A 24,810-nucleotide genomic window follows, 5' to 3' on the forward strand; every position below is an offset into this window, starting at 1 on the left:
CTAGAGGAAATCATCGATGTTACTAAGTCCCTAGAAACACAAAGGAAAAGTTGAAAAAAATTAATATTTAAACTAATTCTACAAGTTGAAAAAGACAAATATTGAAACTACCATCAACAAATTGGTGTAGCCAGTGAAGACATTGCTAGCATCGTCCATTGATACTTGTGTTTCTACAGCTGCACTATTTTCTCCATGCTGCATAAATCATCCAAACTTGAAATTTAGCAAGTACTAGTGAATAGAAACATTATTTTGGAAAGGGTTTCAGCAACATACGTTGGATTTATTTGGCACCTTTTTCTTGTACTTTCGTGTCTTGTCCAGCCAACTTCGTTTCCGCTTTGAACTTTTTGGTTGAACCTCTTTTTTCCTTAGGCATGCAGCTCCAAGGAAACCTTCATCTGGTTGAACATCAGGTTGGAGTTGGACATTATATGAATCAGACAAAATGCTTGTAGGTGCACTAATTTTGTCCTGTAGTTGCTTACCAAGACAATCAAGTGCATCATCTACCAATAGGCAACACTCTGGAGAGCTTGCTGCTTGATATGCCAGATTCAGAAACTTGTGAGACATATACTTATATCGAAGCATTGCATCTAATTTTGGATCTTCGATGATGCTCCTTCCTTTATTATCTTGTACAGTTTCATACCTTGCTCCCCTTGTCCAACGCTTCAGCACATAATGGTCAGGCAATAGTTTGATATTCATCAAGTCAAGAACTTTCAATCCATGGCTACACAATACATCTGTCCTTTCAAATTGGTTACAGCTACATGAAACTTTTTGCTCCAAAGGATCACCTACAACTATGCGCTCTTGTTCAGAACTTAAATCACCATCAGATCTCACAATAGAAATAGCATATGTGTTATTTTCATGCAATGGTCTAGTACATGCAGCCATGGATCTTTCATACTCAGCTTGGAATGCTTCAAATATTTGGGGGGTGTAAAGTTTACTTGCTTGCACTAACATAGGTGTTTTCATTCTTATTCTTGGTAGCTTTTTCCTAGCTTCAAATTCTTCATCTAGTTCCTTGTTTCTTTTTCCTTGCACTGCCCTTTCAAAGTGCTTTAAGAACCTAATGATGTCAAAATCTGATTTCAGATGCTGTTTCAAGTCACTATTGAAACTCTCACTTAATTGTGTGCTTCTCATTCCCAATGTAAAAACATCCCTCATGTAACATTCATCCCATTTCTCCTTAAACTTGTAGATGCTATCCAGCCATGATGACTTATTCTTATCCACCTTATTTCTCATGCTGTCAAATGCTTCTTCAAAGGCCTCCTTGTCCTCAATATTATACGTGCAAGCACTGAAATCTAAGAGGATATGAGATTCTTCATTTTCACCATTTTTATTGTTGCTCAAGTGCTTGACAGCATTCTGCATTATATGAAAAGTACACAACCCATGCCATGCATCTACAAATACCTCTCGAATTGCATTTCCCATTGCAGCGTCTTGGTCAGTAAATATAGTTCTGGGTTCCTTTCCATTGTGTGCAGCTAGAAAGGCCTTAAATAACCATGTGAAAGAAGCACATGTTTCATCAAATAAAATTGCTGCTCTAAAAACAATGGTCTCTCTAAACTGATTGAATCCAACAAAAACACCAAACGACCTATATTCTTTGTTTGTGCCAAAGGTGGTGTCAAAGGTGACAACATCTCCAAAGTGTGCATAATCAATTATCATCTTTGCATCTGCCCAGAAAATATTGGTTATCTGTTCTTCATTGTCCAATTGCAAAGCATAGTGGAAAGAAAGATTGTCAGCGATCTTGTCTTGAAAATACTTCAACATGCTTCCAGCCTGGCCATAAGCCAACACCCTTTGACGCCGACTCTGCAAGTAATTTTTTATGATCACGACAAGTGTAGCTGAGATTTATGGGTCCTCCAACTTGGCGATAAGCCAACTCATGTGCCGCTTTTAGCCTAATTCCAGAATCATCAGCTGCCTCAATTTCAAAAGCCTGTACTTCTGAAATCTTCCTCTGTGATGTCATCAAATGAACGGTTTGCGGCAAGTGAAGAACATGATTGTGTGCAAGCAATAGATCAAATACTTCATAATTTCTAGCCACACGATCTAATGTTAGACCCATCTGAACTGGACAACATGTCCTTGTTTCAGCTCGAGGATTTTTGGTGGCATGATCCCTCTTGTCGTGTGCTCTTCGACCTTCCTTAGCACACACATATCTACAAGATGTTGCCTTTCCATTAGTACCAACATTTGTGTACATCTTCCTGACCTCAAAACCTGCATGACCTCCATAATCAATTCAAAAAGACCAAGCATCCTCCAAGTTCCTGAATTTCTGACCAATCCAAGGTAACCAAGTAGGATTCACATTCTCCCTACATGAAAAATAAATGTATATTTATTGCAAGGCACGTCTGGATGCAAACAAAGAAAAATAAATTAAAAGGTAAACCTAACTTACTTGTTTGGTTTTGCCATGTCTGAATTGGAAGACTGAAAGAGAAAAAGTTGATTTTGGTTACCTGTAAGCAAGGTCTGAATCAACGAGTACTACACAAAAACAAGCAGGTCTAAATTTTTGGCTTACAAAAAAATAAGCCTGAAAGATGAAAGATTGATTTTGGCTACCTATAGAAAAGCAAGATCACGTGAAGGAAGATGCCTAGCTCCAACGACAGACCTCTGCCCAGGCCAGAATTTCGCGATGACGACGTTGCTGCTGTCGTCCACGCGCAACAGCAGCAGCAGCCGCTATCACACGTACCAGATCGGCAACACGCGCTCGCTGCTCCCTATTGACGAGATGACTGTGTCTAGCCGCCATCGGCGACGCTTGCCATCTGCCGGGCAAAACAAAATTTGGCGCCAAAAATGTGCTGTCGCTGCTTATTTACCCGCCACAAATACATAGCGCCTGTAGTCAACCGATTCCACTTCTCGTGAGCTGGGCCTTTGTTTGGGCTGTCAAATGGGCTGAGCTAATTGATTCTTGAAACCTTTGTGAAAGAGAACCGTTGGATGAGGAATGAATGGAATCGGGACGAGGAGAAGTCACCGGTGACTTTTGTTCTTCAAGTTAGAGAATCGACGCCGGTCCTTGTAACCACTGCTAACTTCCCTTTCTATATCGAAGATACAGTCCTGCAGGTAGTAGATGTACTCTGCATGCGGATAAATAGGTCGAGGATCGACCCACCTAGTGAATCCACAGTTTTCTTCGGACAAGGAAGACATCAATAAGTATGTCATGTAAGTTGTATAGAAGAGGAACATATTGAAGAAACAAATAGTAAGAGCAATTACTCATGCTCGCGGGTATTTGAAGAAACGTCGGCCTCCATCTATTTCCTCGGTGAACATCTACACTAGACAATCCTCACCATGCATGTATTTTGGCCACTCTTCTTTCCGTTCATCGTATCCTTTCAGTGGTGCCTCTTTGGTGAAATCACTTTTGCTCTCGACTGGGAACCTCTCATAAAGAGCTTCCTCAAAGAAATTGGGACCTAAAGGACCCTCCCACCTAATGATAGTTTTCTTCCCCTTCCCTCTCCCTCTGGACGACCCTCTAGATATTGGTACTACAACGAAAGAAAATGCTGAGAAGTGCTCTTCTTCCTTGTTGTGTGTTTGAATGAGAGGGGATGAGGGGTTATTTATATGTTGAGAGGAGGAATAGAGGCCTCTCAATGTGCCATGTCAGCGATCCGTGTGCCTCTTCGCCTCAGCCCTTGGATCAAACAGTAATAAGATGGATGGTGGAGATGGAGTGAAGTTGTGCTTCCTTGCATGCCTTCCTACCTATAGGTGTACTATTGTTTGAAAAGCCTAGATTCGTTCACTATTACCGAAAGCCTAGATTTATCTGCAAAGTATCTGTACGCTACAATTGGACTATACATGTTCTAATGAATTTGCATTTAATCTGTGTACTACATTTGTGCCTTTGTAGCAGTGTAGTATAATTAATGATTCACAGAAAAAATTCACAAAAGTTTTTCTTGTTTCAGGAACATCCACGGTTACAAACAGAGACATCATTATATAATCCAAACATATAATCGTCCAAAGACCACAATACAACCACATCGAACATCACAATCAACATAACATGTCCTGCATAATCCAAATAGTACACAATATCCATACAGTCCCAAATATTTATAGAAAAGTAACTACATACTTTTCAAATCTCCACACATGTAAAATAAACAAAGTCTATGCAGCCCAAATAGTTTGCGCCATCGGATCTAAGTTGTTACCATAGTCTTAACCTATAAGTCGTCGTCACTATCTCCTAGTCTTACCCTTGCCCTTGTGGCCAAGAGCGTCGGTGCCTGGAGTGTACGTGCAAGGCGGACGACGTCTTCTTGTTCCTGCAACCTGCGTAGGCTGAGTCGAAGGAGCGTCCTGGAGCTGAGACTCGGCAAGCTCATCATAACCACGCTCCTTGGCCTCCTCGTCGCCTTCGTCGTTGTCCTCGTCTCCGTGGCCTTGGAAAGTGTCCACAGATCGCAGCACTAGTACCTCCGTGAGAAGAAGAACCAAGGCCTACAGATATGTCCCATTGTCGTGCATGTGGCCCGTGTACGTCCATCACAACGCTAGTACAACAACCACAACGAGCTGCAGCATGCCGCAGTCTACGTGCTAGCCTCTGTCATGCAAAGATATTAAGTAGAAAACCATAGCTCAAACAACTTACTTAAGCATAAAACAACAAGAGGGCTAGTGTCGACTTACTCCAAGAAAGCTGTTTAGTGTGTGCTCATCCACGCCAGTCCTTGGAAACCGTTCGATCTCAATCACAGATTATTTCAGTGCGTTGCCCTGCAAAAAAAAAAAACAAATAATAATGTGCTTAAAATCTGAAATTAGAATCTTACTGAAATTTTGATATTGACGGAAACGAAACAACACATGCAAAAGCGAATTGTTAAGATAAAAGAAATAGTCATCACCAAAGTAATACAAATAGCAAGAATCATGGAAGATGTGCAGCCGGACTCAGCCTATTGCCTGATTTTACATTGATTTTAATTGCTTTGTTCCTATGTTTATCTTACATCTGATTTAGTCTCCTTCATTCATCTGCTGACCTTGCTGGCCTCGACTGCAGGTTAACACGTTACCAATGTAACTGTTCGTGGAGACATGTCTTATTTTGCGAATTTGTTCCTTGCCGCATCCATCTAACTCTGTATACATTCTAACGTTCTAAGTAATAGTCTTCTAAATTTCAGCTGTACTACTAGCTTGCAATGGTCCTAGGTTTAGTTACTGGGATGCTATATACTGCTTGTGTTTTAGTCTACTAAATTTCAGCTATACTACATTCTACCATCTTTACATGGATGAAAATATTTGCCTGTCATCTTAAACAAGGACTCGTGCTTATGCCGACTAAGCTGAAAACAGGATGATGAAACAGGACCATCCCGGCTCTATTTGGGAATGAATGAATGAAGAGATAAGTAACCTTTAAGCGAACTAAACACACAAATTGACAGATTTCGGCCTCATTTAAATGTGGAACGACAGTGCTTGTGGCAGGGTACAAGTACAATTACTATTCAACCTATGTTCACTAACACGCTTCCATAACAAACTGAAACATCACAAAAAATAATTAACAGTGTCTTGGAAAGCGATTACAGAACCTGCCAACTAAGCATGTAAACTACCTCTGTTAAAACTTCTTTTTATAGATTTAATGAAATTTAAAAATTGTTTGGCTCATAATATATAAAAAACAGAATAATTGCATTGTTTTTAGACCAAGCTAGGGAGAAGCAAATATACAGGGCACATTTGAGTGGCTTATTCTAATACTTGGACGTTTCATTCAGAAATATAAATACTCTCTCCGGCCAAAAAGAAACTGTCGTTTTTATATATTGACTGCATGCAACAGCTTGATGCCCGCTTCATTCAGAAGCTGCATGCAACAGCTTGATGCCCGCTTCATTCAGAAGCTGCATGCAACACCCCAGCAACAAAACACAGGGTATGTGGCTCACAGTTATACAGGGTGGGTATGTCCACATGTACTACAAGCTAATAAGAAATGTTATACAAGGAATGGTACAGCACTCCCCTTCTCTGTCAATGCAGCAATATTACTTTCAGCTTCTTAACAAGCAGGCTGCATATTTTATATGCTTCTTTTTACAGAGTGAGCACAATCCATGTCCAGGTAAATGCAGAAACCAGTTTGTTTTTCTTAATTTTGATTGTCAACACGAAATAGATTGAGGGCAGGGAACTGCTCAAGGCCCACTAGGAAAAGAAGGCAGCTGCTGAGGCCACAGTGGGTTCATCCTTAGCACCCTCATCTAACTCAGAAATGTAGCTTCTTGTTTATGTAAAGTGATGGATGTAACATATAAATCTTAGTATGTGCATCATTATGCCGGCCAGTTGCAATGGTATTTAAATGATGGGGTTATAGTTCACATTACCACTCGGTCAAGGATCGGCATAGGCTCCACCTGTGTCCCGGCCCTCGTCGCAAGGTCGTAAGACGTTTGTTCGTCGTCGGAATTCGCACGGCGACGAGGGCGGCCGGGATTTGCACGGCGACGGGGGTGCGGCGGCAGACTGCTGCCGTAGTTTTGCCGGGCGGTTGCGCGGGGGCGCAGGGGCCCGGAGGGACAGGGGGCGCAGGGCCTAGACGGCGGGCGGTGGCCTGCTGCCGGCAAAGGAGGCGCGGTCGACGGGGTCACGGACACGGCGACGACGACGGCGGTGAGAGGCAGAGGCAGAGACAGAGCGCGCGAGAGAGAGAGAGCTACGGCCGCGGCCGTGGCCGCGGGTTTTGAATCAATGCTCGGCGCCAAAATCTGTGGCGCCAAGACGTGTTACCTCGGCGCCATGAATCCTGGCGTCGACCCTCAGGGTTCAAAGATAAGTTTAAGTCTCCCGGGGGCCAAACCCATCATTGGGCACGATTGTGCTCTTGCTGCCTTCAATTTCTGGCGAGCATCAGAAGACTGTCAGAATACCTTTTTCGAGAGAGAAAAAATGCACAGCTGACTGCTCGGAATGATCCATCTGAGTCATACGTATGGATGGCTCTGGACCGGAAGGCCTTCCCATGATATGGCTATATAGCCCGTTGGGCCGGAAAGCTCTTCATCAAGGCCCGGTAGAAACAGATTACAACGGGAGGGGATGGACTGGACCACGTAGTACTGACTGTACACTGTACACAGGTTGACAGTTGGAGCAGCTCAGCTCTCAATCCCCGCCGGCGCCGCCCCACGATCGTTGTCTCCTCCGGCAGACCGCGATTTCTTCTTCGTTTGGGAATCAACGTTATATATTTTGTTCAGAAATTTATTCAAATTTGGAAGGACAAAAAAAAAAAAACTGTGCAAACTATACGAACTTAAGGGTTCTAGGTAGCCGTCCTCACCCTAGCTCTCCCACTGTCTCCGCCTCTGTGCTCTTACTATGAGCCCACCCAAGGATCGTTTAGCTGCACTCTAATTCACCACAATCTACATAGATTGCAAGAGATTAAGGACTTGTTTGACTACATTTTAATCTGCTTTCATCGATCACTTTCATGACCATGTGCATATGTGCATATATATGGGTGAGTCAAGGGTGCTGCCAAATTAATTAAATAAGTCGTAAAGTAGAAAATAGTTTTCATGTCAATCCCTACAAACAATAACCTACGTGGATTGGGCCAGAGAAATCCTTAGCTGTTGTTGGAACTGTATTCAAAATCAAGTAATCTGGAGCTATTACTACGTCTCGACACTGCAGACAGGTGCGTGGATGCATGGTGTACAACAGATGATACGCTATCTATACTAGGCTTGTAGCTTGTTCCTTCCTTGTCCTCGATCCATCTTCCTTGTACGCAAGTCGTACTAGCTAGATCGGCAGTCGATCCGCCCATGCATCTACGTTGGTGGCCGCCGCCGGCCGGCGATGCATGCTCTCATGCTGCCATGCACGCATGAGAGTAATATAAATAAATAAATCCCCCGGTCGACGCCAGCCGCCGCCGCTCTGGTCCGCCGGTCACAGCATCTCCGCGCTGTTGGTCTCGTACATGACGTTCCACGAGTCCAGCGTGGGGAAGCACGGCTGCTGCTGCTGGAGCTGGTGCTGACGAAGCGCCGACGCCTCGTCGGCCGCCGGCAGCAGCTGCGGGTTCCCGGCGGCGGCGGCGCCCAGCAGCGCGGCCGCGTCGAGCGTCGCGGTCGCCTGCATCTGGAGCATCATCACCTCCACTCCGGACACGTCATCGCCGGCCGACGACGCGTCCGCCTGCACGCCGGTGATCTGCTGCACCACGAGGCGGAAGTTGGCGGGGTCGGTGCTGATGTAGGTGGTGGGCGCGCGCTTGGACGCCCGCGACTGGCGCTTCCCCGCGCGCGCTCCCGCCGGCGGCGAGGAGCGGCGGCGCGGCGAGTCGGACACCAGCACGGAGTCGCAGCAGGTGGCGGCGACGGCGTGCGGTGGCACCGGAGGCGGAACGTAGTAGGGCGACGGGAGGTCGGTGAGGGCGCTGAGCAGGGGCGAGTGGTGGTGGTGGGAGAGGGAGGAGGAAGAGGAGGAGGCGGAGGCGGAGGAGTCGGGCGACATGGTGGTGGTGGTGGAGAAGTGGAGCGCCCGCGCGATGGCGGCGTCCGTGTAGGAGGTCGCCAGCAGCGCGGCCGGCGGCGGCGCCAGGCAGGAGATGGCGTCCATGTTGGTTGTTAGTGTTTTCTGACGTTTGGATGGACCTTGGTTTGATTGGTGGAGCTGAGCTGAGCTGAAAACGAAAGCCAGTTGCTAGTGTGAGTGCAGTACAGCGACGGGACGGGGGGGAGGGAATGGCGCCGGGGTGTATGTGGAGGCGGCGATCGAGTAGAAGTGGAGGGGGGAGGCGAGTGGTGGAGTGGAGCTGACTTTACAGGGGGAGCCGAGGGATGACGATGGGGACGGGGGGAAACCGCGTGGGGGCCGTCGGCGTGCGTGAGGCCCCGCCTCGCGCTTTGGTTGGTTTTGTCTGGGTGTCGGAGGCCACCGCCACCGCCCCGCGACGGAGCCTAGCGTCAACGACTGCACCGCAGCCTGCTCGGCGCGGCCGCGCACGGCGTCAGGCGGCGTGCGGTGTGTGTGGACTGTGGCGTGGTGTGCCACCCCGCGCGGCGCGCCACGCAATGGCCATTGGCCAAGCATGTGCATGCCGTGCGACGCTTTTCGGCGGCGAGGCACGCGGGGAGGTTGACTGGTCTGCCAACCGACCGACCGACGGCAAAGTTGCCATGCGCACCCGTGGTGCCACTCTCGTACGGGCACGGGCACTGGGTGTATTTTCCACGTACGGTACGTACGACTCTCCCCGGGAATTCTGACCGGGGTGTCGGCTGATGCCGCCGAGCTTGGACGACGCGTCTGCACACGCTGTACGGTCAGTTCGCGCAGGTGCAGGTGAATCAAATCCAATCCCACTCCAATGCAACCGGCCAGCGGTCGCCGGGAATATCGGGGAGGTGGGCTGGGCGTCGCTCTCGCCGGGGATCTCCTCTGCCGACGACAGATCTCCTGCGCACCTCAATTTGGTAACAAAAGCCCAGGCAGGAATCACATCGCCTCTCCTCCCCACCTCGCTCACTAGATTTGATTTGATGTCTAGCACTCTCCTCCCTCTCGGGTGCAGTGCAGTGCAGATGCTGTACTCCATTTGCTACTCTGGAACCGACTCACCATCCATATATACATCTATTTATCGGATTTCTTCTAGAAATTAGAACAATTCCCATTCCGTTCACAATCATCAGAGAATCAGAAACCAGACATCAATCTTTTTCTTTTTTTCTTAATAACATGGCCGATCGGATCCGTGGCCTTTGTTCACCCAGAATCTGGGCGCGGCCGTCGTCATCGTCGCCATCCTCTTCTCTGGTTGCGCTGCGGTGCGCAGGCAACTTTTCACCACGCAGGCCCCGCCCGGGTCTCTCCTCTCCTCTCTCTAGTTTGTTCCCGTCGCTCCCGCCTTCGCCGACGGCGACGGAGGAGGAGATGCTGCGTCCACGAGCCTAGCCTTTTCCACCGCCAGTGAATCAATGGGTTACTCTACTTGCTCCAAGCAATGTGAGATTTTCCACTTTAACCGAGCGAAAACGACGGCCCAACTATCTGGATTCACTGGCGGCCGCGGTGCACTAGGGATGGGGTGTTGTTTTACAATGAGCGCTGGCCTCCCTAGCATAAGACAGGATTAAGGGAATGTTTGGTAAGACTCTGGCTCATTTCAAAATGGCTTCGGCTCTGGCTTCTCTAAAGGAGCAGCTCCTTTGGAGGAAGCTGAAGCTGTTCTGGAAAACGTTTAGCAAAACGTCTCCTTCGCACTAGACGACGTGAACCCACAGCAAAGAGCCACACGAAGCTCGTTTTTTAGGCTTCTCTTGCGTAGACAAAAAATGACTCTGCCTCTTAACCGGCTCTCCATGCAAAGCCCTTTCCAAAATAGACGTTTGACACAGCTTCTGCAGAAGCTGAAGCTGAAGCCCCGACAATTGCTCACGAGTTAAGCTACCTAGCCTAGAGCCCCCGGCATCAATCCACCGGTCGGTCTGCCCCTTGCTTGATGAAGACAAGAATTTGCTGGACAGGGAAGGTTAATGTGAATCCACACCTATCCATCTAGGCAAACGGGGAACCAAACTTTCTTTCCTTTATATAGACTACCAGCTTACTCCCTCCATCCCTAAATAAGGGTTGCTATGATATTTGTACCGATCAAACTTTTTTTTTCAAGTTTGATTAGGTTTATGAAAAATATTAGCAACATTTGTTTCTCCAAATAAGTTTATTATGAAAATAGATTCAACGATTTATCTAACAATAACAGTTGTGTATTGCAGATATTAATATTTTCTTGTATATATTTAGTCAAAGCTGAAAGCGTCTGACTCCTCGATGAACGGAAACGACACCTATTGAAAGACGGGGGTGGGGATTTTTTTATTTTTAACATTTTTTGTAAACTAATTTTAAATTTAACATTTTTATTTTTTTTCCCAAATCTAACACTTTTGTCCGTGCCTATTTCTCTGGCGTGGCGAAACGCCTGTGCCGCGCCATGCATGGTGGCGCGGCGAGAGGAATGACGTGGCGACAATCGGGGCGCTGACCGGTGACGTGATAGGGTCTGCCGCGCCACCGATCTTGACGCGGCAAGAAGGGGATGATTTGACGGATTGCAATAATGCTGCTTCTATTACCACCGGCACCAGCACTAGCACTAGGGAGCCGCCCAGGACTGATGTGACTTTTTGCAGAAGCAATCAAAGAGCAACGCGTTGGAAGCAAATGTGTCTCTGATAAATGCCTTTTCTCTAGGCGTGTGACGTCTATCCTACCACTGCACAGAGCCAAAAAAAATTGACGTGACCTTAATATGACCCTACAAGAAAAAGCTGCATACTTAAACCTTGGGTTGGAAAACACAATAACTTGAGTGCATCTAATCCTACGTGGATGGTAACTTTTATGTGAGGCAGTCAATACTGTATGCCTCCATTGCGCTTGCCCTAATGGATCAACGGATCACAATGCTTGAGTGCTACGGAGTAGTGAGGGGGTGTACACACGTAAAGAAGAGATTAAGGGGCTCTCCAGCCTCTAGTGCGCGGAAAACGCGCAATATCACCGAACGCGCACGCGTGCGTGTACCCTAATTTTTTTAGATTTTTTTAAAAAAAGGTACGAACACCTGGGTTTAAACCGTGGTGGGTAGCATCCCACTAGACTATCCTACCACTAGACCATAGGCCCATTCGCTATAGTATAGTTTTTCCGCTGTAGAAAATGTGTGGACAGTCTGAGCCTAACCAACTTTATCCGTAGGATGGTCGTGGACAGGATTTTTCTAGGCCGAAAACAACTCTCTTTTTTTCAGCTCAGCCCGGCCCGGTCCAAAGTCCAAAAAAGATGCATGGGCCATTGGGTTTGGTATTTTCGGGCTTGGTCGGGTTTGCCGGGCTAGGCTACTGTGACAAGCCTACTGGAGAGCCCATCAATCTCTTCTTTGCGTGTGTACACCTCCTCAATCACTTGTGTACTCCATAGCACTCAAGCACTGTGATCCGTTGATCCATTAGGGCAAGCGTAATGGAGGCATACAGTATTGACTGCCTCACATAAAAGTTATCATCCACGTAGGATTAGGGAGTGTTTGGTTGCTCCTCCTAAACTTTAGTCGTTGTCCCATCGGATATTTTGACACATGCATGGAGTATTAAATGTAGACTAATTACGAAACTAATTGCATAGTTTGCGACTAATTTGCGAGACGAATCTTTTAAGCCTAATTAGTCCATGATTTGACAATGTGGTGCTACAGTAAACATATGCTAATGACGGATTAATTTGGCTTAATAAATTCGTCTCGTAGAGTATCGACGGATTCTTTAATTTATTTTTTTTATTAGTATCCGAACACCCTATACGACACCCTCACGTAACACCTCCTAAATTTTAGTTTCCAGATTCAAACACCCCCTTAGATGCATTCAAGCTACTGTGTTTCCCAACCTAAGGTTTAAGTATGCAGCTTTTTCTTGTAGGGTCATATCAAGGTCACGTCAATTTTTTTTGTCTCTATGTAGTGGTAGGATAGATGTCACACGTCTAGAGAAAAGGCATTTATCAGAGACACATTTGCTTCCAATGTGTTGCTCTTTGACTACTTCTGCAAAAAGTGATCTGGCTTGGCTGGCTCCCTAGTGCTAGTGCTAGTGCTGGTGGTAATAGAAGCAACATTATTGCCACCCGTCAAATTATCACCTCCTTGCCGCGCCATGCGCCCTGGCGCGTCACTGCCGCGCCAAGATCGGTGGCGTGGCAGACTCTGCCACGTCACCGGTCAGTACCTCGGTCGTCGCCACGTCATCCCTCTCGCCACGCCACCATGCATAGCGTGACACAGGTGTTTTGCCGCGCCAGGGAAATAGACACGGGCAAAAGTGTTAGATTTGGGGAAAAAATAAAACAGTGTCAGATTTAAAATTAGTTTACAGAAGTGTTAACAATAAAAAAAATGGGGGTGGGGCGGGGGTATTTGGTTATACCATCAGCCTAAGGTAGTTAACTGCCTGGCAGTGGATTCAGGTCATCGATCTTGGCCGTTGGCGGATCAATATCCGGTAGATCACCGACCACACAGACTGTTCGGTTGGCTAGTTCGTATCGTTGCTGGTTTGTGAAGAAGTACTGCTGGCTGGTTTGTGTGAGAGAAAAATACTGTTCCAGTTGAAAATTTACGATCATTTACGATAAGCCACAGTCAAACGAACAGGGTGACATCCTATAGGATATGCTCGGTTCCTCCGCTTGACACCATACGTATATCACCTACTCCTACCAAGGGAGGATGCAGAGCAGATGCAGAGCAGATTTGCTTGTTGGGATGGCGTGCCCGAGCATTTCGGAACACGTGCGGACGAGTATGAGAGAGATGAATCGGATCACCCGGGCCGGCCTTGTTGCTGCGAAATGAATGTGATGGGCGAGGTCAAAGTCATGCATCGCCGACGACTGGAGGTGACGCCGCTCAAACTTAGCGCCTTGTTTAGTTCCCTTCAAAATTCCAAGTTTTTTCACTCTCTCTTCATCCCATTAATTTTTAGCCGTTTGCATAGAATATTAAATGTAGGTAAAAAAATAACTAATTACACAGTTTAGTTGGAAATCACGAGATGAATCTTTTGAGCCTAGTTGATCCACGATTGGACAATATTTGTCAAATAAGACGAAAGTGGTACTATTTATCAGGTTGAAAAAACTTTCCATCTAAACATGGCCTAGGAGGGTAACGCATTGCGTAATAACCCGGTCCAGAGTTGACGCTGTACGGTTGCACGGTTGACCTGACCCTGGAGCACACAGGTCCAAACATGCGTTCAATGCAAAGCACGACGACGGATCTTCCACGGCGCCTGCTCAGCATCCACGCGCTGCTGCATGTTTCTCAACCCACACACACAAACACACCGCAAGCAAAACCAGCAGCAGCAACTGGATCCAGTCTGAACTCTCAAGCCGCAGTCGTGTACAGGTACTACATGTAGAGGACCAGCAACGCGTCTGCAGCAGCAAAGCAAAGCGCCACAGCGTGGCAGCGCACAGGGACAAGCTAGGAGCACATGCATGATGGCCTGATGCCCTGATCATCCTGATGGACGCTTGCTCATCACTCTGCACGACGACACAGACAGACACAACTCAACAAGTTTGACGCGTTCCGACGTTTGTCGGCGTTGAAAACCCACCAGGCCACCAGCAATTCAGCGTCAGCCAACCACTCCGGTTAGGTCTGTTTTAGTTGGCGAATTTTTTTGAAAAATAGTACTCTAGCACTTTCGTTGTTATTTAGTAATTAGTGTTCAATCATAGTCTAATTAGGCTTAAAAGATTCGTTTCGTGAATTTCGTCTAAACTGTGTAATTAGTTTTATTTTTTATTTATATTTAATGCTTCATGCATGCGTCCAAAGATTCGATGTGACGGGGAATCTTGAAAAAAATTTGTAAAATTTTGGGAACTAAACAGGCCCTTAGTAGTAGTAGGAGGGTATGTTTGGCGCACAACAGCTTCATTAGATGTTTATTTTGTCAAAAACTTATTTTTAAAACAGTTGTTCTTCCTCTCGAAAAAATATGAGTTAGGCGAAAGGTGAAAAAATAGCTTATTTCAGTTTCATCTCCCATATTATAGTCATTCTATTCATTGTTCCATCATGTGAAGCTATTTTACCAAACACTTGTTCCAAAAACAACTCAGCCTAAAAAAAAGTTGCTCATGAAGCTATTTTGCAAAAAAAAAAAACAGTTTATATAGTCAGCTTGTTCGCTTGTTGGTTTCAGCTAGGGCTTATCAGCCGGCCAACAGTATTTCTCTCTCACAATAAACCAGTAGCAGCCAAACTTATCAGCCCAGAAATCACCCAGCGAACAGGCTCAGTGAAACTGAACTGTATCAAACTGGGCCTAGTATTAAACTACTGGAACCACCACCTAGCAGTGGTCAATCAGCCTGTTCGCTTGTTGGTTTCAGCCAGCCCAAACCAACCAGCCAACAGTATTTTTCTCTCACAACAAACCAGCACCAGCCAGCCCAAACCAGCCCAGAAACCAACCAGCGAACAGGCCGAATACCGACATATATTATACACTAGTACGTACGCCTAGTTGCGTTGGGAGCGTATATATATAAATATTATATACTTGCAGTTTCAAGTCCACTGGCCGAGAACGAAGAGCTTGACATTGCAGGATTATTGCATCGCATGCATGCATGGTCCTTGGATTAGTTTACAGTAATCGATCCAGAACATCCCATGAAGGCTGAGGCATTCGGCATTCCCTTGTGATTGAGTGCCCTGGAAGACTTTTGCGTGCCATTTTTGCTTGTTGGTCCGTCAACCACTCCATTATATATACTCATCGCTTACCACTAGATGTATAATTCCACCGTCTTAATTGCTGGTCAGATGGATGGATGGGTGTTGGAATTCTTGCATCGCCAATGCCAACAGAGGTCAACGTCAGTGTCAGCTGCAAAGCTGAAGCCTAGGTTGTTTGACATGATCCCAAAAAGTATTAATCTCTTCAGTCACCTATCATCTAGAATGCAGTAGTAAGGGGGTGTTTAGATCCAGTGCCTAAAATTTAGGAGATGTCACACGAGGATGTCGCATGTGGTGTTCGGATACTAATAAAAAAAAATTACGGAATCCGTCGGTACTCCACTAGACGAATTTATTAAGCATAATTAATCCGTCATTAGCGCATGTTTACGGTAGCACCATATTGTCAAATCATGGACTAATTAGGCTTAAAAGATTCGTCTCGTAAATTAGTCGCAAACTGTACAATTAGTTTCGTAATTAATCTATATTTAATACTCCATGCATATATCCAAACATCCGATGGGACAACGACTAAAGTTTAGGAGGAGGAACCAAACACCCCCTGATATTAACCTCTCTGAAGCGAAGAGAAGTTATTATGGCTCTGTTCGCTTCTCTTATAATCCGTCTTTTTCAGCTTGTTTTTTTAGCCGGAATAGTGTTTTTCTCTCACAACAAATCAGTCCGAACGGTGTTTCGGTTTGTTTTTTCAGCGAAGCGAACGGGCCTATATCAGAGTGGGTATACCCCAAGAGAATGCATTTTGACATGGGGAAATGGAGATGGTTAGCAGCCTCCCTCCTAGGGGTCCTAGCATAGCAATAGCACACAGCGACTGGCTAGTTCCGCTGCGGGCTTCGGCTTGAAACCGTTTCAACGTTGTCTGCTGAAAACTGATCAGCTCTTGACCCTTTCGTAGGCAGCTACAGTAGCTTCAGAAGTGACGAGGCTGTGAGGGCATGATGGCATCAGCCTGTTGTGGTAGCCATCCGCTGTTCATTTATTTATTTTATTATTATTAGGGGAGCTAGAGTCCACATGCATGGCCCATACACATGAGATGCTCCCATCCCATTCCCCCATATAAAACTACTACTTCTTCATGTGATACTACGCCTGTTTGACTTGCTGGCTGCTACACCTGCTCCCTGACCCACTAGTTCATTTTCATACTCACCCACGAGTGTGTGTGTGTCTATATATATATATATATATATATATATATATATATATATATATATATATATATATATATATATATATATATATATATATATATATATATATATCATTCTCTGATACTCTCATCTTAAACAAGTTTCAGAATATCCTCCTCATCCTAGCAAGAAGCTGGCTAGCGCTGCACTTCTTCAGAATATATACAAGTATATGTATATATACATTTCTATTTCTATAGGTGGACACAATACAATACTCCTACATACTTAAGTAGTAGTACTATAAAATAAGTGTGTGCCTAGCATTACCGAACCACGCCGACGGAAATGAAAAGGATGCCGTGGCCCCTGGGACGACGATTAGTAAACAAGTGTTTGAGCTTGGACCATCTCCTTATTACTTGTCTCTTCCTTCTTCCCTTTGACCAATTGTAATACTGCATGGATGTACTGGGAACATCCCTATCCTATCCTATCTATCTACATAGTAGGTCAATGCCTTGCGCTGGCGGCTGGCCCATGTCCTCCTCACTGTAGTGCAGTCAGAATATCAGAGAGAGGTCCGGCTACACGGTTTCTGAATTTCAGATTCTGCCCTACAACCAGAGCTTTACTGTTTTTGTTTTCTGCATGGCATCTGGCCCAGTATTAAATATAGACTTAAAAAATAATTAATTGTACAGTTTGTGACTAATTAGCGAGACGAATATTTTAAGCCTAACTAGTTCATGATTTGACACCATGGTGCTACAGTAACATGTGTGCTAATGACGGATTAATTATGTTTAATAAATTTGTCCCGTAGATTAATGATGGATTCTATAATTTATTTTTTATTAGTATCCGAACATTCCATGCGACACACACCTCTAAACTTTATACCATAGATTTAAACAAGGCCTTAATTTAGATTTCAGACATCATGCTCTCCCATGCATTATAATAGTACTATAATAGATCACAGCATTGCACATCGACTTGGCAGCATCGCCTAGCGATCTGTGCTGAAAAAAGACGAAAGTTTTGAACTCTTCTTCTTTCTTTGGGGTTTGATCCAAACATGAAGAGTTGATGGCTGCCTGTTGCCTGCAGCATTGACCATTGAGGCCGCCGAGGCGAGGCGACAAACAGGCGGCACGAGAAGCAAAGGAGGTGGCATCAGCATCATGGTGCGTGCAATGGCTTTTGACTTTGGGGGCGCAGACCTTGAGCTTGTTGCTATCGGCAGGCAGGAATCTGGTTCTGGTTCTGGCGGACCTGCCTGTCCGTTTCCCGGAGGTCAGATCAGATCGATGCGCCCGTTGATTCCGTCCATTTAAAACTGCCAGAACCACAACTGCTTTCTTTGGCCACGTATAGCTTTCCTCCTCTGTCAACTGGTTGCTTGAAGGTTTCAGCGTCTAGTATGCTCTGTCATTTTGGTTGCCACGGACACCCCCCAAATGTCAGCGAGTAGAATTTCTACTCGTACACCTTTGAATTTCTACCTTTTTCCCGTCTAAAACGAAGAATCAGCAGACGACATTTACTACTACTGTTTGTTGACCAACCAAGTCTCAACGGCAACATCTCATCACACACAAACAGAGAGAGAGAGCGAGAGAGAGAAGAGTCGTAGCGTCAACTCGTATATAGCAATCATGTCAAAAAGATTCAAGAGTGCCACCAAAAAGTCAAACCGGAAGATTGGGACACAGCTTTATTTCCAGTGCATATACAATCATACTTCTCACTGAATCGCTTCTGGAATTTGACTGCAGCGAAGAGCGAACATATATCAGCACAGCTTATTACTCCTACATAAACTATATTTATTTACGTCACCACTTTAGCCCACCTGTCCTCACATCCTGTCTGCCGTCTGCAATTCCTCTTGACACAAATCTGTACTAACATAGCAGTAGTTTGAATTTACACTAGGAACATTTACTTAGCCAACTCTATACGGATACTGAAGTACTGTCCAAAGTTCACTTCACTAATAAGAGCTACTTGTATTCATTATTTTCTTATCCAAATCCTCTCCTTTGCGGCCCTGACGTTTTCCTGCAGATCGATATACTTCTCAACTGAGGTTTCTGAGAAGGCTTTGAGCTTCTCTATGAATCTCAACAGACTCGGGTGCAGATCAGTCGGGCCATGACTTGCTCCCCCTGCTTCGTCATTTGGCACCTTCTCTTTGTGAGGAATGGAGCGGCTTATGTCTGCAATGAGACCTTCGATGGCTTCTTCTAAGTCCGTGGTTGGTAAATCATCGAGAAGCTTTATCCACATTTCGCAGGTTGTGAAGATTGGCGCGATAGCAGTCTCCGTTAGCGAAGCATCAACGGTGTTCCGGATCCTGGAAACCTTCCTCCTCATCAGGGGTTTCATGCATTTGTGTAACCACATGTTTAGGCTGCAGAGGTACGCCTTTTGGGATGCCATCCAGTTCTGGAAGTTGGAACATAGTTTTCTCAGCTCAACCGAGAGGAGAAACCCAGCCTGGTGTTGAGATTCTGACTGAAATGATATTTTCAGGCCGCAGCTTCTGGATGCTAACTTGATTATCGCACATTGGCACTGATGACACTCAAGCATTGTACCCCACATCCTAGTGAAACTGCAGGGAGAAGAGATTCTCTATCAGATGAGCACAGCAATCAGTCAGTATATAAACATATAAATAAATGCACATTGCCTATTGCGATAGTGCACATTCTTTTAAGATAATGTGAAACATATCTAGTTATGACGACTAACACATCTATATGTCATGTTATAATGCACAGGAACAGCATGTTTTTGCATACACCGGTAGACAATGATACAGACAGAGACATACCATCCAATTAGTTCATCCAGCTGTGGTTGAAGATATTTATCCCTTACATCTTGTATTTTCTTAGAAATGAAGCCTATTTTGTGAACAGCCACTAGAACTCTGGAATGCAAGTCCTTCACAGAAGCACGGGTAAAATCAATATCAATTTGATTTCCCCCTCTTGATTCCTGGTGTCTCAGTTTCTTGCATCTCTCATCGTACCTCCTGCATGTTAGATTGATCTCCTGACCAACGGCTTATTGGGCCTAGGTCTCGCGCCCTGATCGGGGGCGCCCAACCCTACATGGTTGGTGGGCTCCCGTCGCACTGCGCTATATAAAGAGGTGGGGGCCGGCGGCTCAAAGCACGAGGTTCGCCGTGAGCCGCAAACCCCACCGACAAACCCTAATTCCGATCTAAGAGGGCGCGCAGCCAGCGACGGGAAGCTCCGCTGATCCTCGCCGTCGTCACTGCTACGCCCGACCGCACTGCATCGACGTCCGTACAACCTCTACTCCACCCGTCGCTGCCCGTGTGCTGCCTCCATCACCGAACCAGCGATGGCCAGCACAACCGCGACTTCATCCGGAGGCTCAGGTTCATCACCAGCCCCTCTCTACCCTATCTCCCTCTCGGTGTAGTGTTCTAGGTCTAAATGTGCATGTGCTTCACGGATCTAAGTGTTCATCCGTCTAGATCTACCCTAGTCGATCCACAGAAACACGACAATGGTATCAGAGCCTACTAGCACGTAGATCTAGATAGGGGAAGAGAAAGAATGAGATCACGATCTCGGATCGGATCTGAAAGAACCCTAACTCTAATCGACCGCTCGGTGACTGACTGAGAAAAAGAAAGAACCGATTTCAAATCGGGGAAAAGTAAACAGTGGCCATCCCAACCCTAACCCTAATCGTCAAATCGGGCTAAAATCCGAACAAATGAATCAAAGAAAGGGGAAGAGGGTGGCTCGGTCACCTCGCCGTCGAGCACGCCGGCGCGCGGGGGGAAAAGGAAAGGAAAGGAACCGATTTCAAATCGGAAAACCAAACCCTAACCCTAAAAAGGAAGCCTACCTGGGCTTTTACCCACCGCCGGCAGCATCGCCACCGCGCGGATAGGAGACCGCGGCGTCGCTCCCGAACGGCGCGCGGGACAGAGCCGAGATCCGCACTGCTCCTCGCCAAGCGGTCACGGCAACAGGGCACCACCATGCGGCTCCTCGACGGTGGCGTGCTCAGCCTCGGGCGAGCACGCACGCCGGCGAGAGGGCGCTGGACGGTGCCACTCTTCTTCTCCCTCGGCCACTGAGGACGGCTGCTGCTGCGGGTCTCTCCGAGCTACGCTGCGGGGTGAGAGAGAAGGAGAGGGAGAGAATGAACCTAGGGTTCAGGGAGCGACGGCGTTCGCTGGTTTTGATCCAGCGACATTGAAGGCCAACCGTCCGATCGGAGCGAGCGGCTGAGATCGACTGGGCCAGCGCCGCAGCCCAGGCGGGAAAGGGCGCGAGGCCGAAATCCCGGCCCAGGCCCAGGTTGCGGCCTGGGCGCGGGGGAGAGAGCGCCGCGCGGCTGGGCGCCGGGTGCGCTGGAGCGCGCGGATGGGCCGCGGCAGCTGGGCCGAGTGCGCTGGCGCGCGCGCGCGTGAGCAGGCCGTGGGCCGCGCGTGTGCTGGCTGGGCCGAAATGGTCAAATGAATAGAAAAGTCACAGTTTTTGTTTTTCTTATTTTTCAGAAAACAGTTTGATCAATTTGAATTGATTTTTTATGATAATGTTCTGTACAAAATTTATCCAACGATATTTTTTGTTCAGTAAATAGTAAATTTGCTTCTGGAAAATAGGAAAAAGATTATTAAATGTTAAAGTTTCCGCTGCGTATTTAAAGATGTAATTTTCATTATTAAATTCGAACCAACGGGAGAATTTAATTTTTGAAAATTGATATGTTTTAAATTGATTATAATATTGTCGTTATTCTGACCAACGTTGATTAATGGCAATATTATAATGTTTTTGTTATACATTAATTCTATTTCTGCCCAACGGTGATGTAGAATTAGTGTAGAAAATAATTGTATGTTTTAATTTTGACCAACGTTAAATTAAGGCATGCAATTATTGTTGTTATTTCTGTTCTCACCCTATTTGAATTATGTTTTCAGGAGGATACAACTTAATGAGTTGTATCAAAGAGATCCCCACTCTAAAAGGTGATAACTATATTGAGTGGAAGAAAAAGATAGACCTGGCCTTTATCCTCGCTGAGGTGGACTGGGTTGTCACCACACCATGCCCCAAAGAACCTATGGCACCGGTGAGGGAGACAGATGAGACTGATACTGCATGGCAGAACAGAGAGCGGGATTTTGCTCCCGTAAAGATGTCCTATGACCTTGAGCATAGGAAATGGGTCACTACCAACAAGAAGTGTTTGGCAGTGATAAAGAACACGATTGAGCCTGCCATTGTGGGCTCAATTCCAGACTGTGACACGGTCACAGAGTACCTAGATAGAATAAAGAGTCAGTTCACTGGCTCTTCAAAGACATATGCAACCCAGCTGATCAAGCAGCTGGTTATAGAAAGGTACTCTGGTGGCGGCAGTGGCATTAGAGAGCACATACTGAGAATGAGCAATCTGACATCTAAGCTCAAACCAATGGATTTGGCACTCAAGGATGAGTTCCTTATTCATTTGATTTTTGCTTCTTTGCCCAAAGAATTTGACACATTTGTTGTTAATTACAACATACAGCCTGAAAAATGGGATTTAGAAAAGCTCATTGCCATGTGTGTGCAGGAGGAGGAAAGAATAAAAGTTTCACAAGGTGGTTCTGTCAACTACCTAAAAGATAAGAAAAAGAACTATAATAACAGTTCTTCCTCCAAATCATCTGGAAAAGGTCCCATGCAACAGTCTCAGAACCAGCAATTCCCAGTGGCTAAAGACCAGTGTCTCCACTGCAAGAAGACGGGACATTATAAAAAGAATTGTCCTGATTTCTTAAAGATGATAATGAAGAATAAAGGTGAGAACATTATTACGTTCGTAAATAAATCCTTGTATGTAAAGTTTTCAAAATCTACTTGGTGGATTGATTCAGGTGCAACTATTCATGTTGCTAATTCATTACAGGAATTCCGTTCGATGAGAACTTTGCAAAGAAGCGAAAGTTTCATTAAAGTCGCAAATGGAGAAAAGCAGATGTTGAGGCCGTTGGTGATCTTCCGTTAGAGCTTGCTGATGGCTTCATAATTATTCTTAGAGATGTTCTTTATGTACCTTCTTTGCAAAGAAATTTGATTAGTGTATCAAAGTTGGACCATGATGGTTATGATTGCCATTTTGGAAATGGCAAATGTCAGATATTGTTTAATAATAAATGTATTGGTCTTGCCTTCTGACAAGACGAGCTTTATTTGTTATCACTTCGTGAAAATGTTAATTCCGTATGTGATGTGAATGAAAATGTATCCTCATCGAACAATGGAAACAGAAAACAAAAGAGAGCTCACGATGCGTTGTCGAAATTATGGCACTGTCGTTTAGGCCATATTTCGAGGGGGAGAATAGAAAGACTAGTTAAGAATTATATTCTTCCTCCATTAGAGCTCTCAGAGTTAAAACAATGTAGAGATTGCATAAAAGGAAAGTATGTAAAGAAAATTAAGAAAGATGCCAAACGAAGCACATGAATTCTACAAATTATTCACACAGACATATGTGGTCCTTTTCCTGTGAAAAGTGTGGATGGTTATGATTCATTCATAACATTCACAGACGATTACTCTCGGTTTGGCTACATTTATCCAATTAAAGAAAGAACAGAAGCGTTGGATAAATTTAAAATATTTAAAGCAGAAGTTGAAAATCAGCATGATTTAAAGATTAAGATAGTCAGGTCTGACCGTGGAGGAGAGTACTACGGTCGGCATACCCCATATGGACAAGTTCCTAGACCTTTTGCAAGGTTCTTACAGGAGAATGGTATAGTCGCCCAATATTCAACACCGGGCGAACCTCAGCAGAATGGAGTAGCTGAAAGGCGTAACCGTACCCTGATGGATATGGTGCGTAGTATGATAAGTTACTCCACTTTATCCACGAGTCTGTGGATGGAGGCGTTAAAAACCGCCATTCATATTCTCAATAGAGTACCAAGTAAGTCGGTGCCCAAAACATCGTATGAGTTGTGGACAGGAAGAGTACCCTCACTTAACCACTTGCGTGTGTGGGGGAGCCCTGCTGAGGCTAAAGTTTTTAACCCAAACATTGGGAAGCTAGATCCCAAAACAGTGAGTTGTTATTTCATTGGCTACCCAGAAAAGTCAAAGGGTTTTCGTTTCTACTGTCCTAACAGACATACAAAGTTTGTGGAAACGAGACACGCTGTCTTCCTAGAGGATGAAATGATTAGGGGGAGCATGGTAGCTCGAGAAATTGACCTTGAAGAGAAGCGGGTGTATGCACCCACCCCGATCATTTATGAGCCATTTTTCTCACTACCTGCTGTTGCTGCACCAACAGTACAAGACACTGTGGTGCCAGCACCTGTTGTTATCCCGCCTGTGGCAACAATGAATGATCATGAGGAACCTGTGCCTCAGGATCCTATAGAACCTATTGCCACACATGAGGGGGAGCAACAACAGCCTCAGACAGAAAATGTGCCAATTGAGGAGGCCCCTAGAAGGTCTCAAAGAGTTAGAAAATCAGCTATTCCTGCTGATTATGAAGTGTACAACACTGAAGAATTTCAAATGGAGGATGATCCCACCTCATTTGAAGAAGCCATGAAAAGTGATCATTCGTCAAAGTGGCTTGAGGCCATGGAAGATGAGATAAGATCAATGAATGCAAATAAAGTTTGGGATTTAGAGATAATTCCTAAAGGAGCTAAAACAGTAGGCTGTAAATGGATCTACAAAACAAAACTTGACTGTTAAGGGAATATAGAGAGATATAAAGCCCGACTTGTGGCAAAAGGCTTTACACAAAGAGAAGGGATTGATTACAATGAGACCTTTTCTCCAGTCTCATGTAAGGATTCATTCAGAATCATAATGGCATTAGTGGCACATTACGATTTGGAATTACATCAGATGGATGTAAAGACGGCATTTCTCAACGGAGACTTAAAGGAAAATGTTTACATGGCACAACCGAAAGGTTTTGTCATGGAAGGAAAAGAACGTTTAGGATGCCGCCTAAAGAAATCTATTTATGGATTAAAACAAGCTTCAAGACAGTGGTACTTGAAGTTTGATCAGACAATAAAGAATTTTAGGTTTAAAGATAATGTTGAGGACAATTGTGTCTACGCAAAGTTTAAGAATGGGAAGTTTATCTTCCTTGTCCTGTATGTGGATGATATCTTACTTGCTAGTAGTGATGTCAGCCTACTAC

At 45.4% G+C, this 24,810-nt stretch overlaps 2 protein-coding genes across 2 annotated transcripts; both read right to left on the reverse strand.

The window, feature by feature from the left end:
• On the reverse strand, positions 1 to 1,825 carry LOC136544696 (protein FAR1-RELATED SEQUENCE 5-like). Its single transcript, XM_066536764.1, has 3 exons — positions 280 to 1,825; positions 112 to 198; positions 1 to 30 (listed from the first exon to the last, which is right to left on the reverse strand). The coding sequence occupies exons 1-3, from the start codon at positions 1,816 to 1,818 to the stop codon at positions 1 to 3; spliced, it is 1,656 nt and encodes a 551-aa protein (XP_066392861.1). The 5' UTR covers positions 1,819 to 1,825.
• Positions 1,826 to 7,708: 5,883 nt separating this feature from the next.
• On the reverse strand, positions 7,709 to 8,828 carry LOC136542826 (calmodulin-binding protein 25-like). The gene has a single exon (XM_066535443.1). The coding sequence runs from the start codon at positions 8,710 to 8,712 to the stop codon at positions 8,041 to 8,043; it is 672 nt and encodes a 223-aa protein (XP_066391540.1). The 5' UTR covers positions 8,713 to 8,828; the 3' UTR covers positions 7,709 to 8,040.
• Between the last annotated feature and the right edge of the window lie 15,982 nt (positions 8,829 to 24,810).

Source organism: Miscanthus floridulus, chromosome 3 (assembly GCF_019320115.1).
Source record: "Miscanthus floridulus cultivar M001 chromosome 3, ASM1932011v1, whole genome shotgun sequence".
In the NCBI taxonomy this organism is placed as follows: Eukaryota; Viridiplantae; Streptophyta; class Magnoliopsida; order Poales; family Poaceae; genus Miscanthus; species Miscanthus floridulus.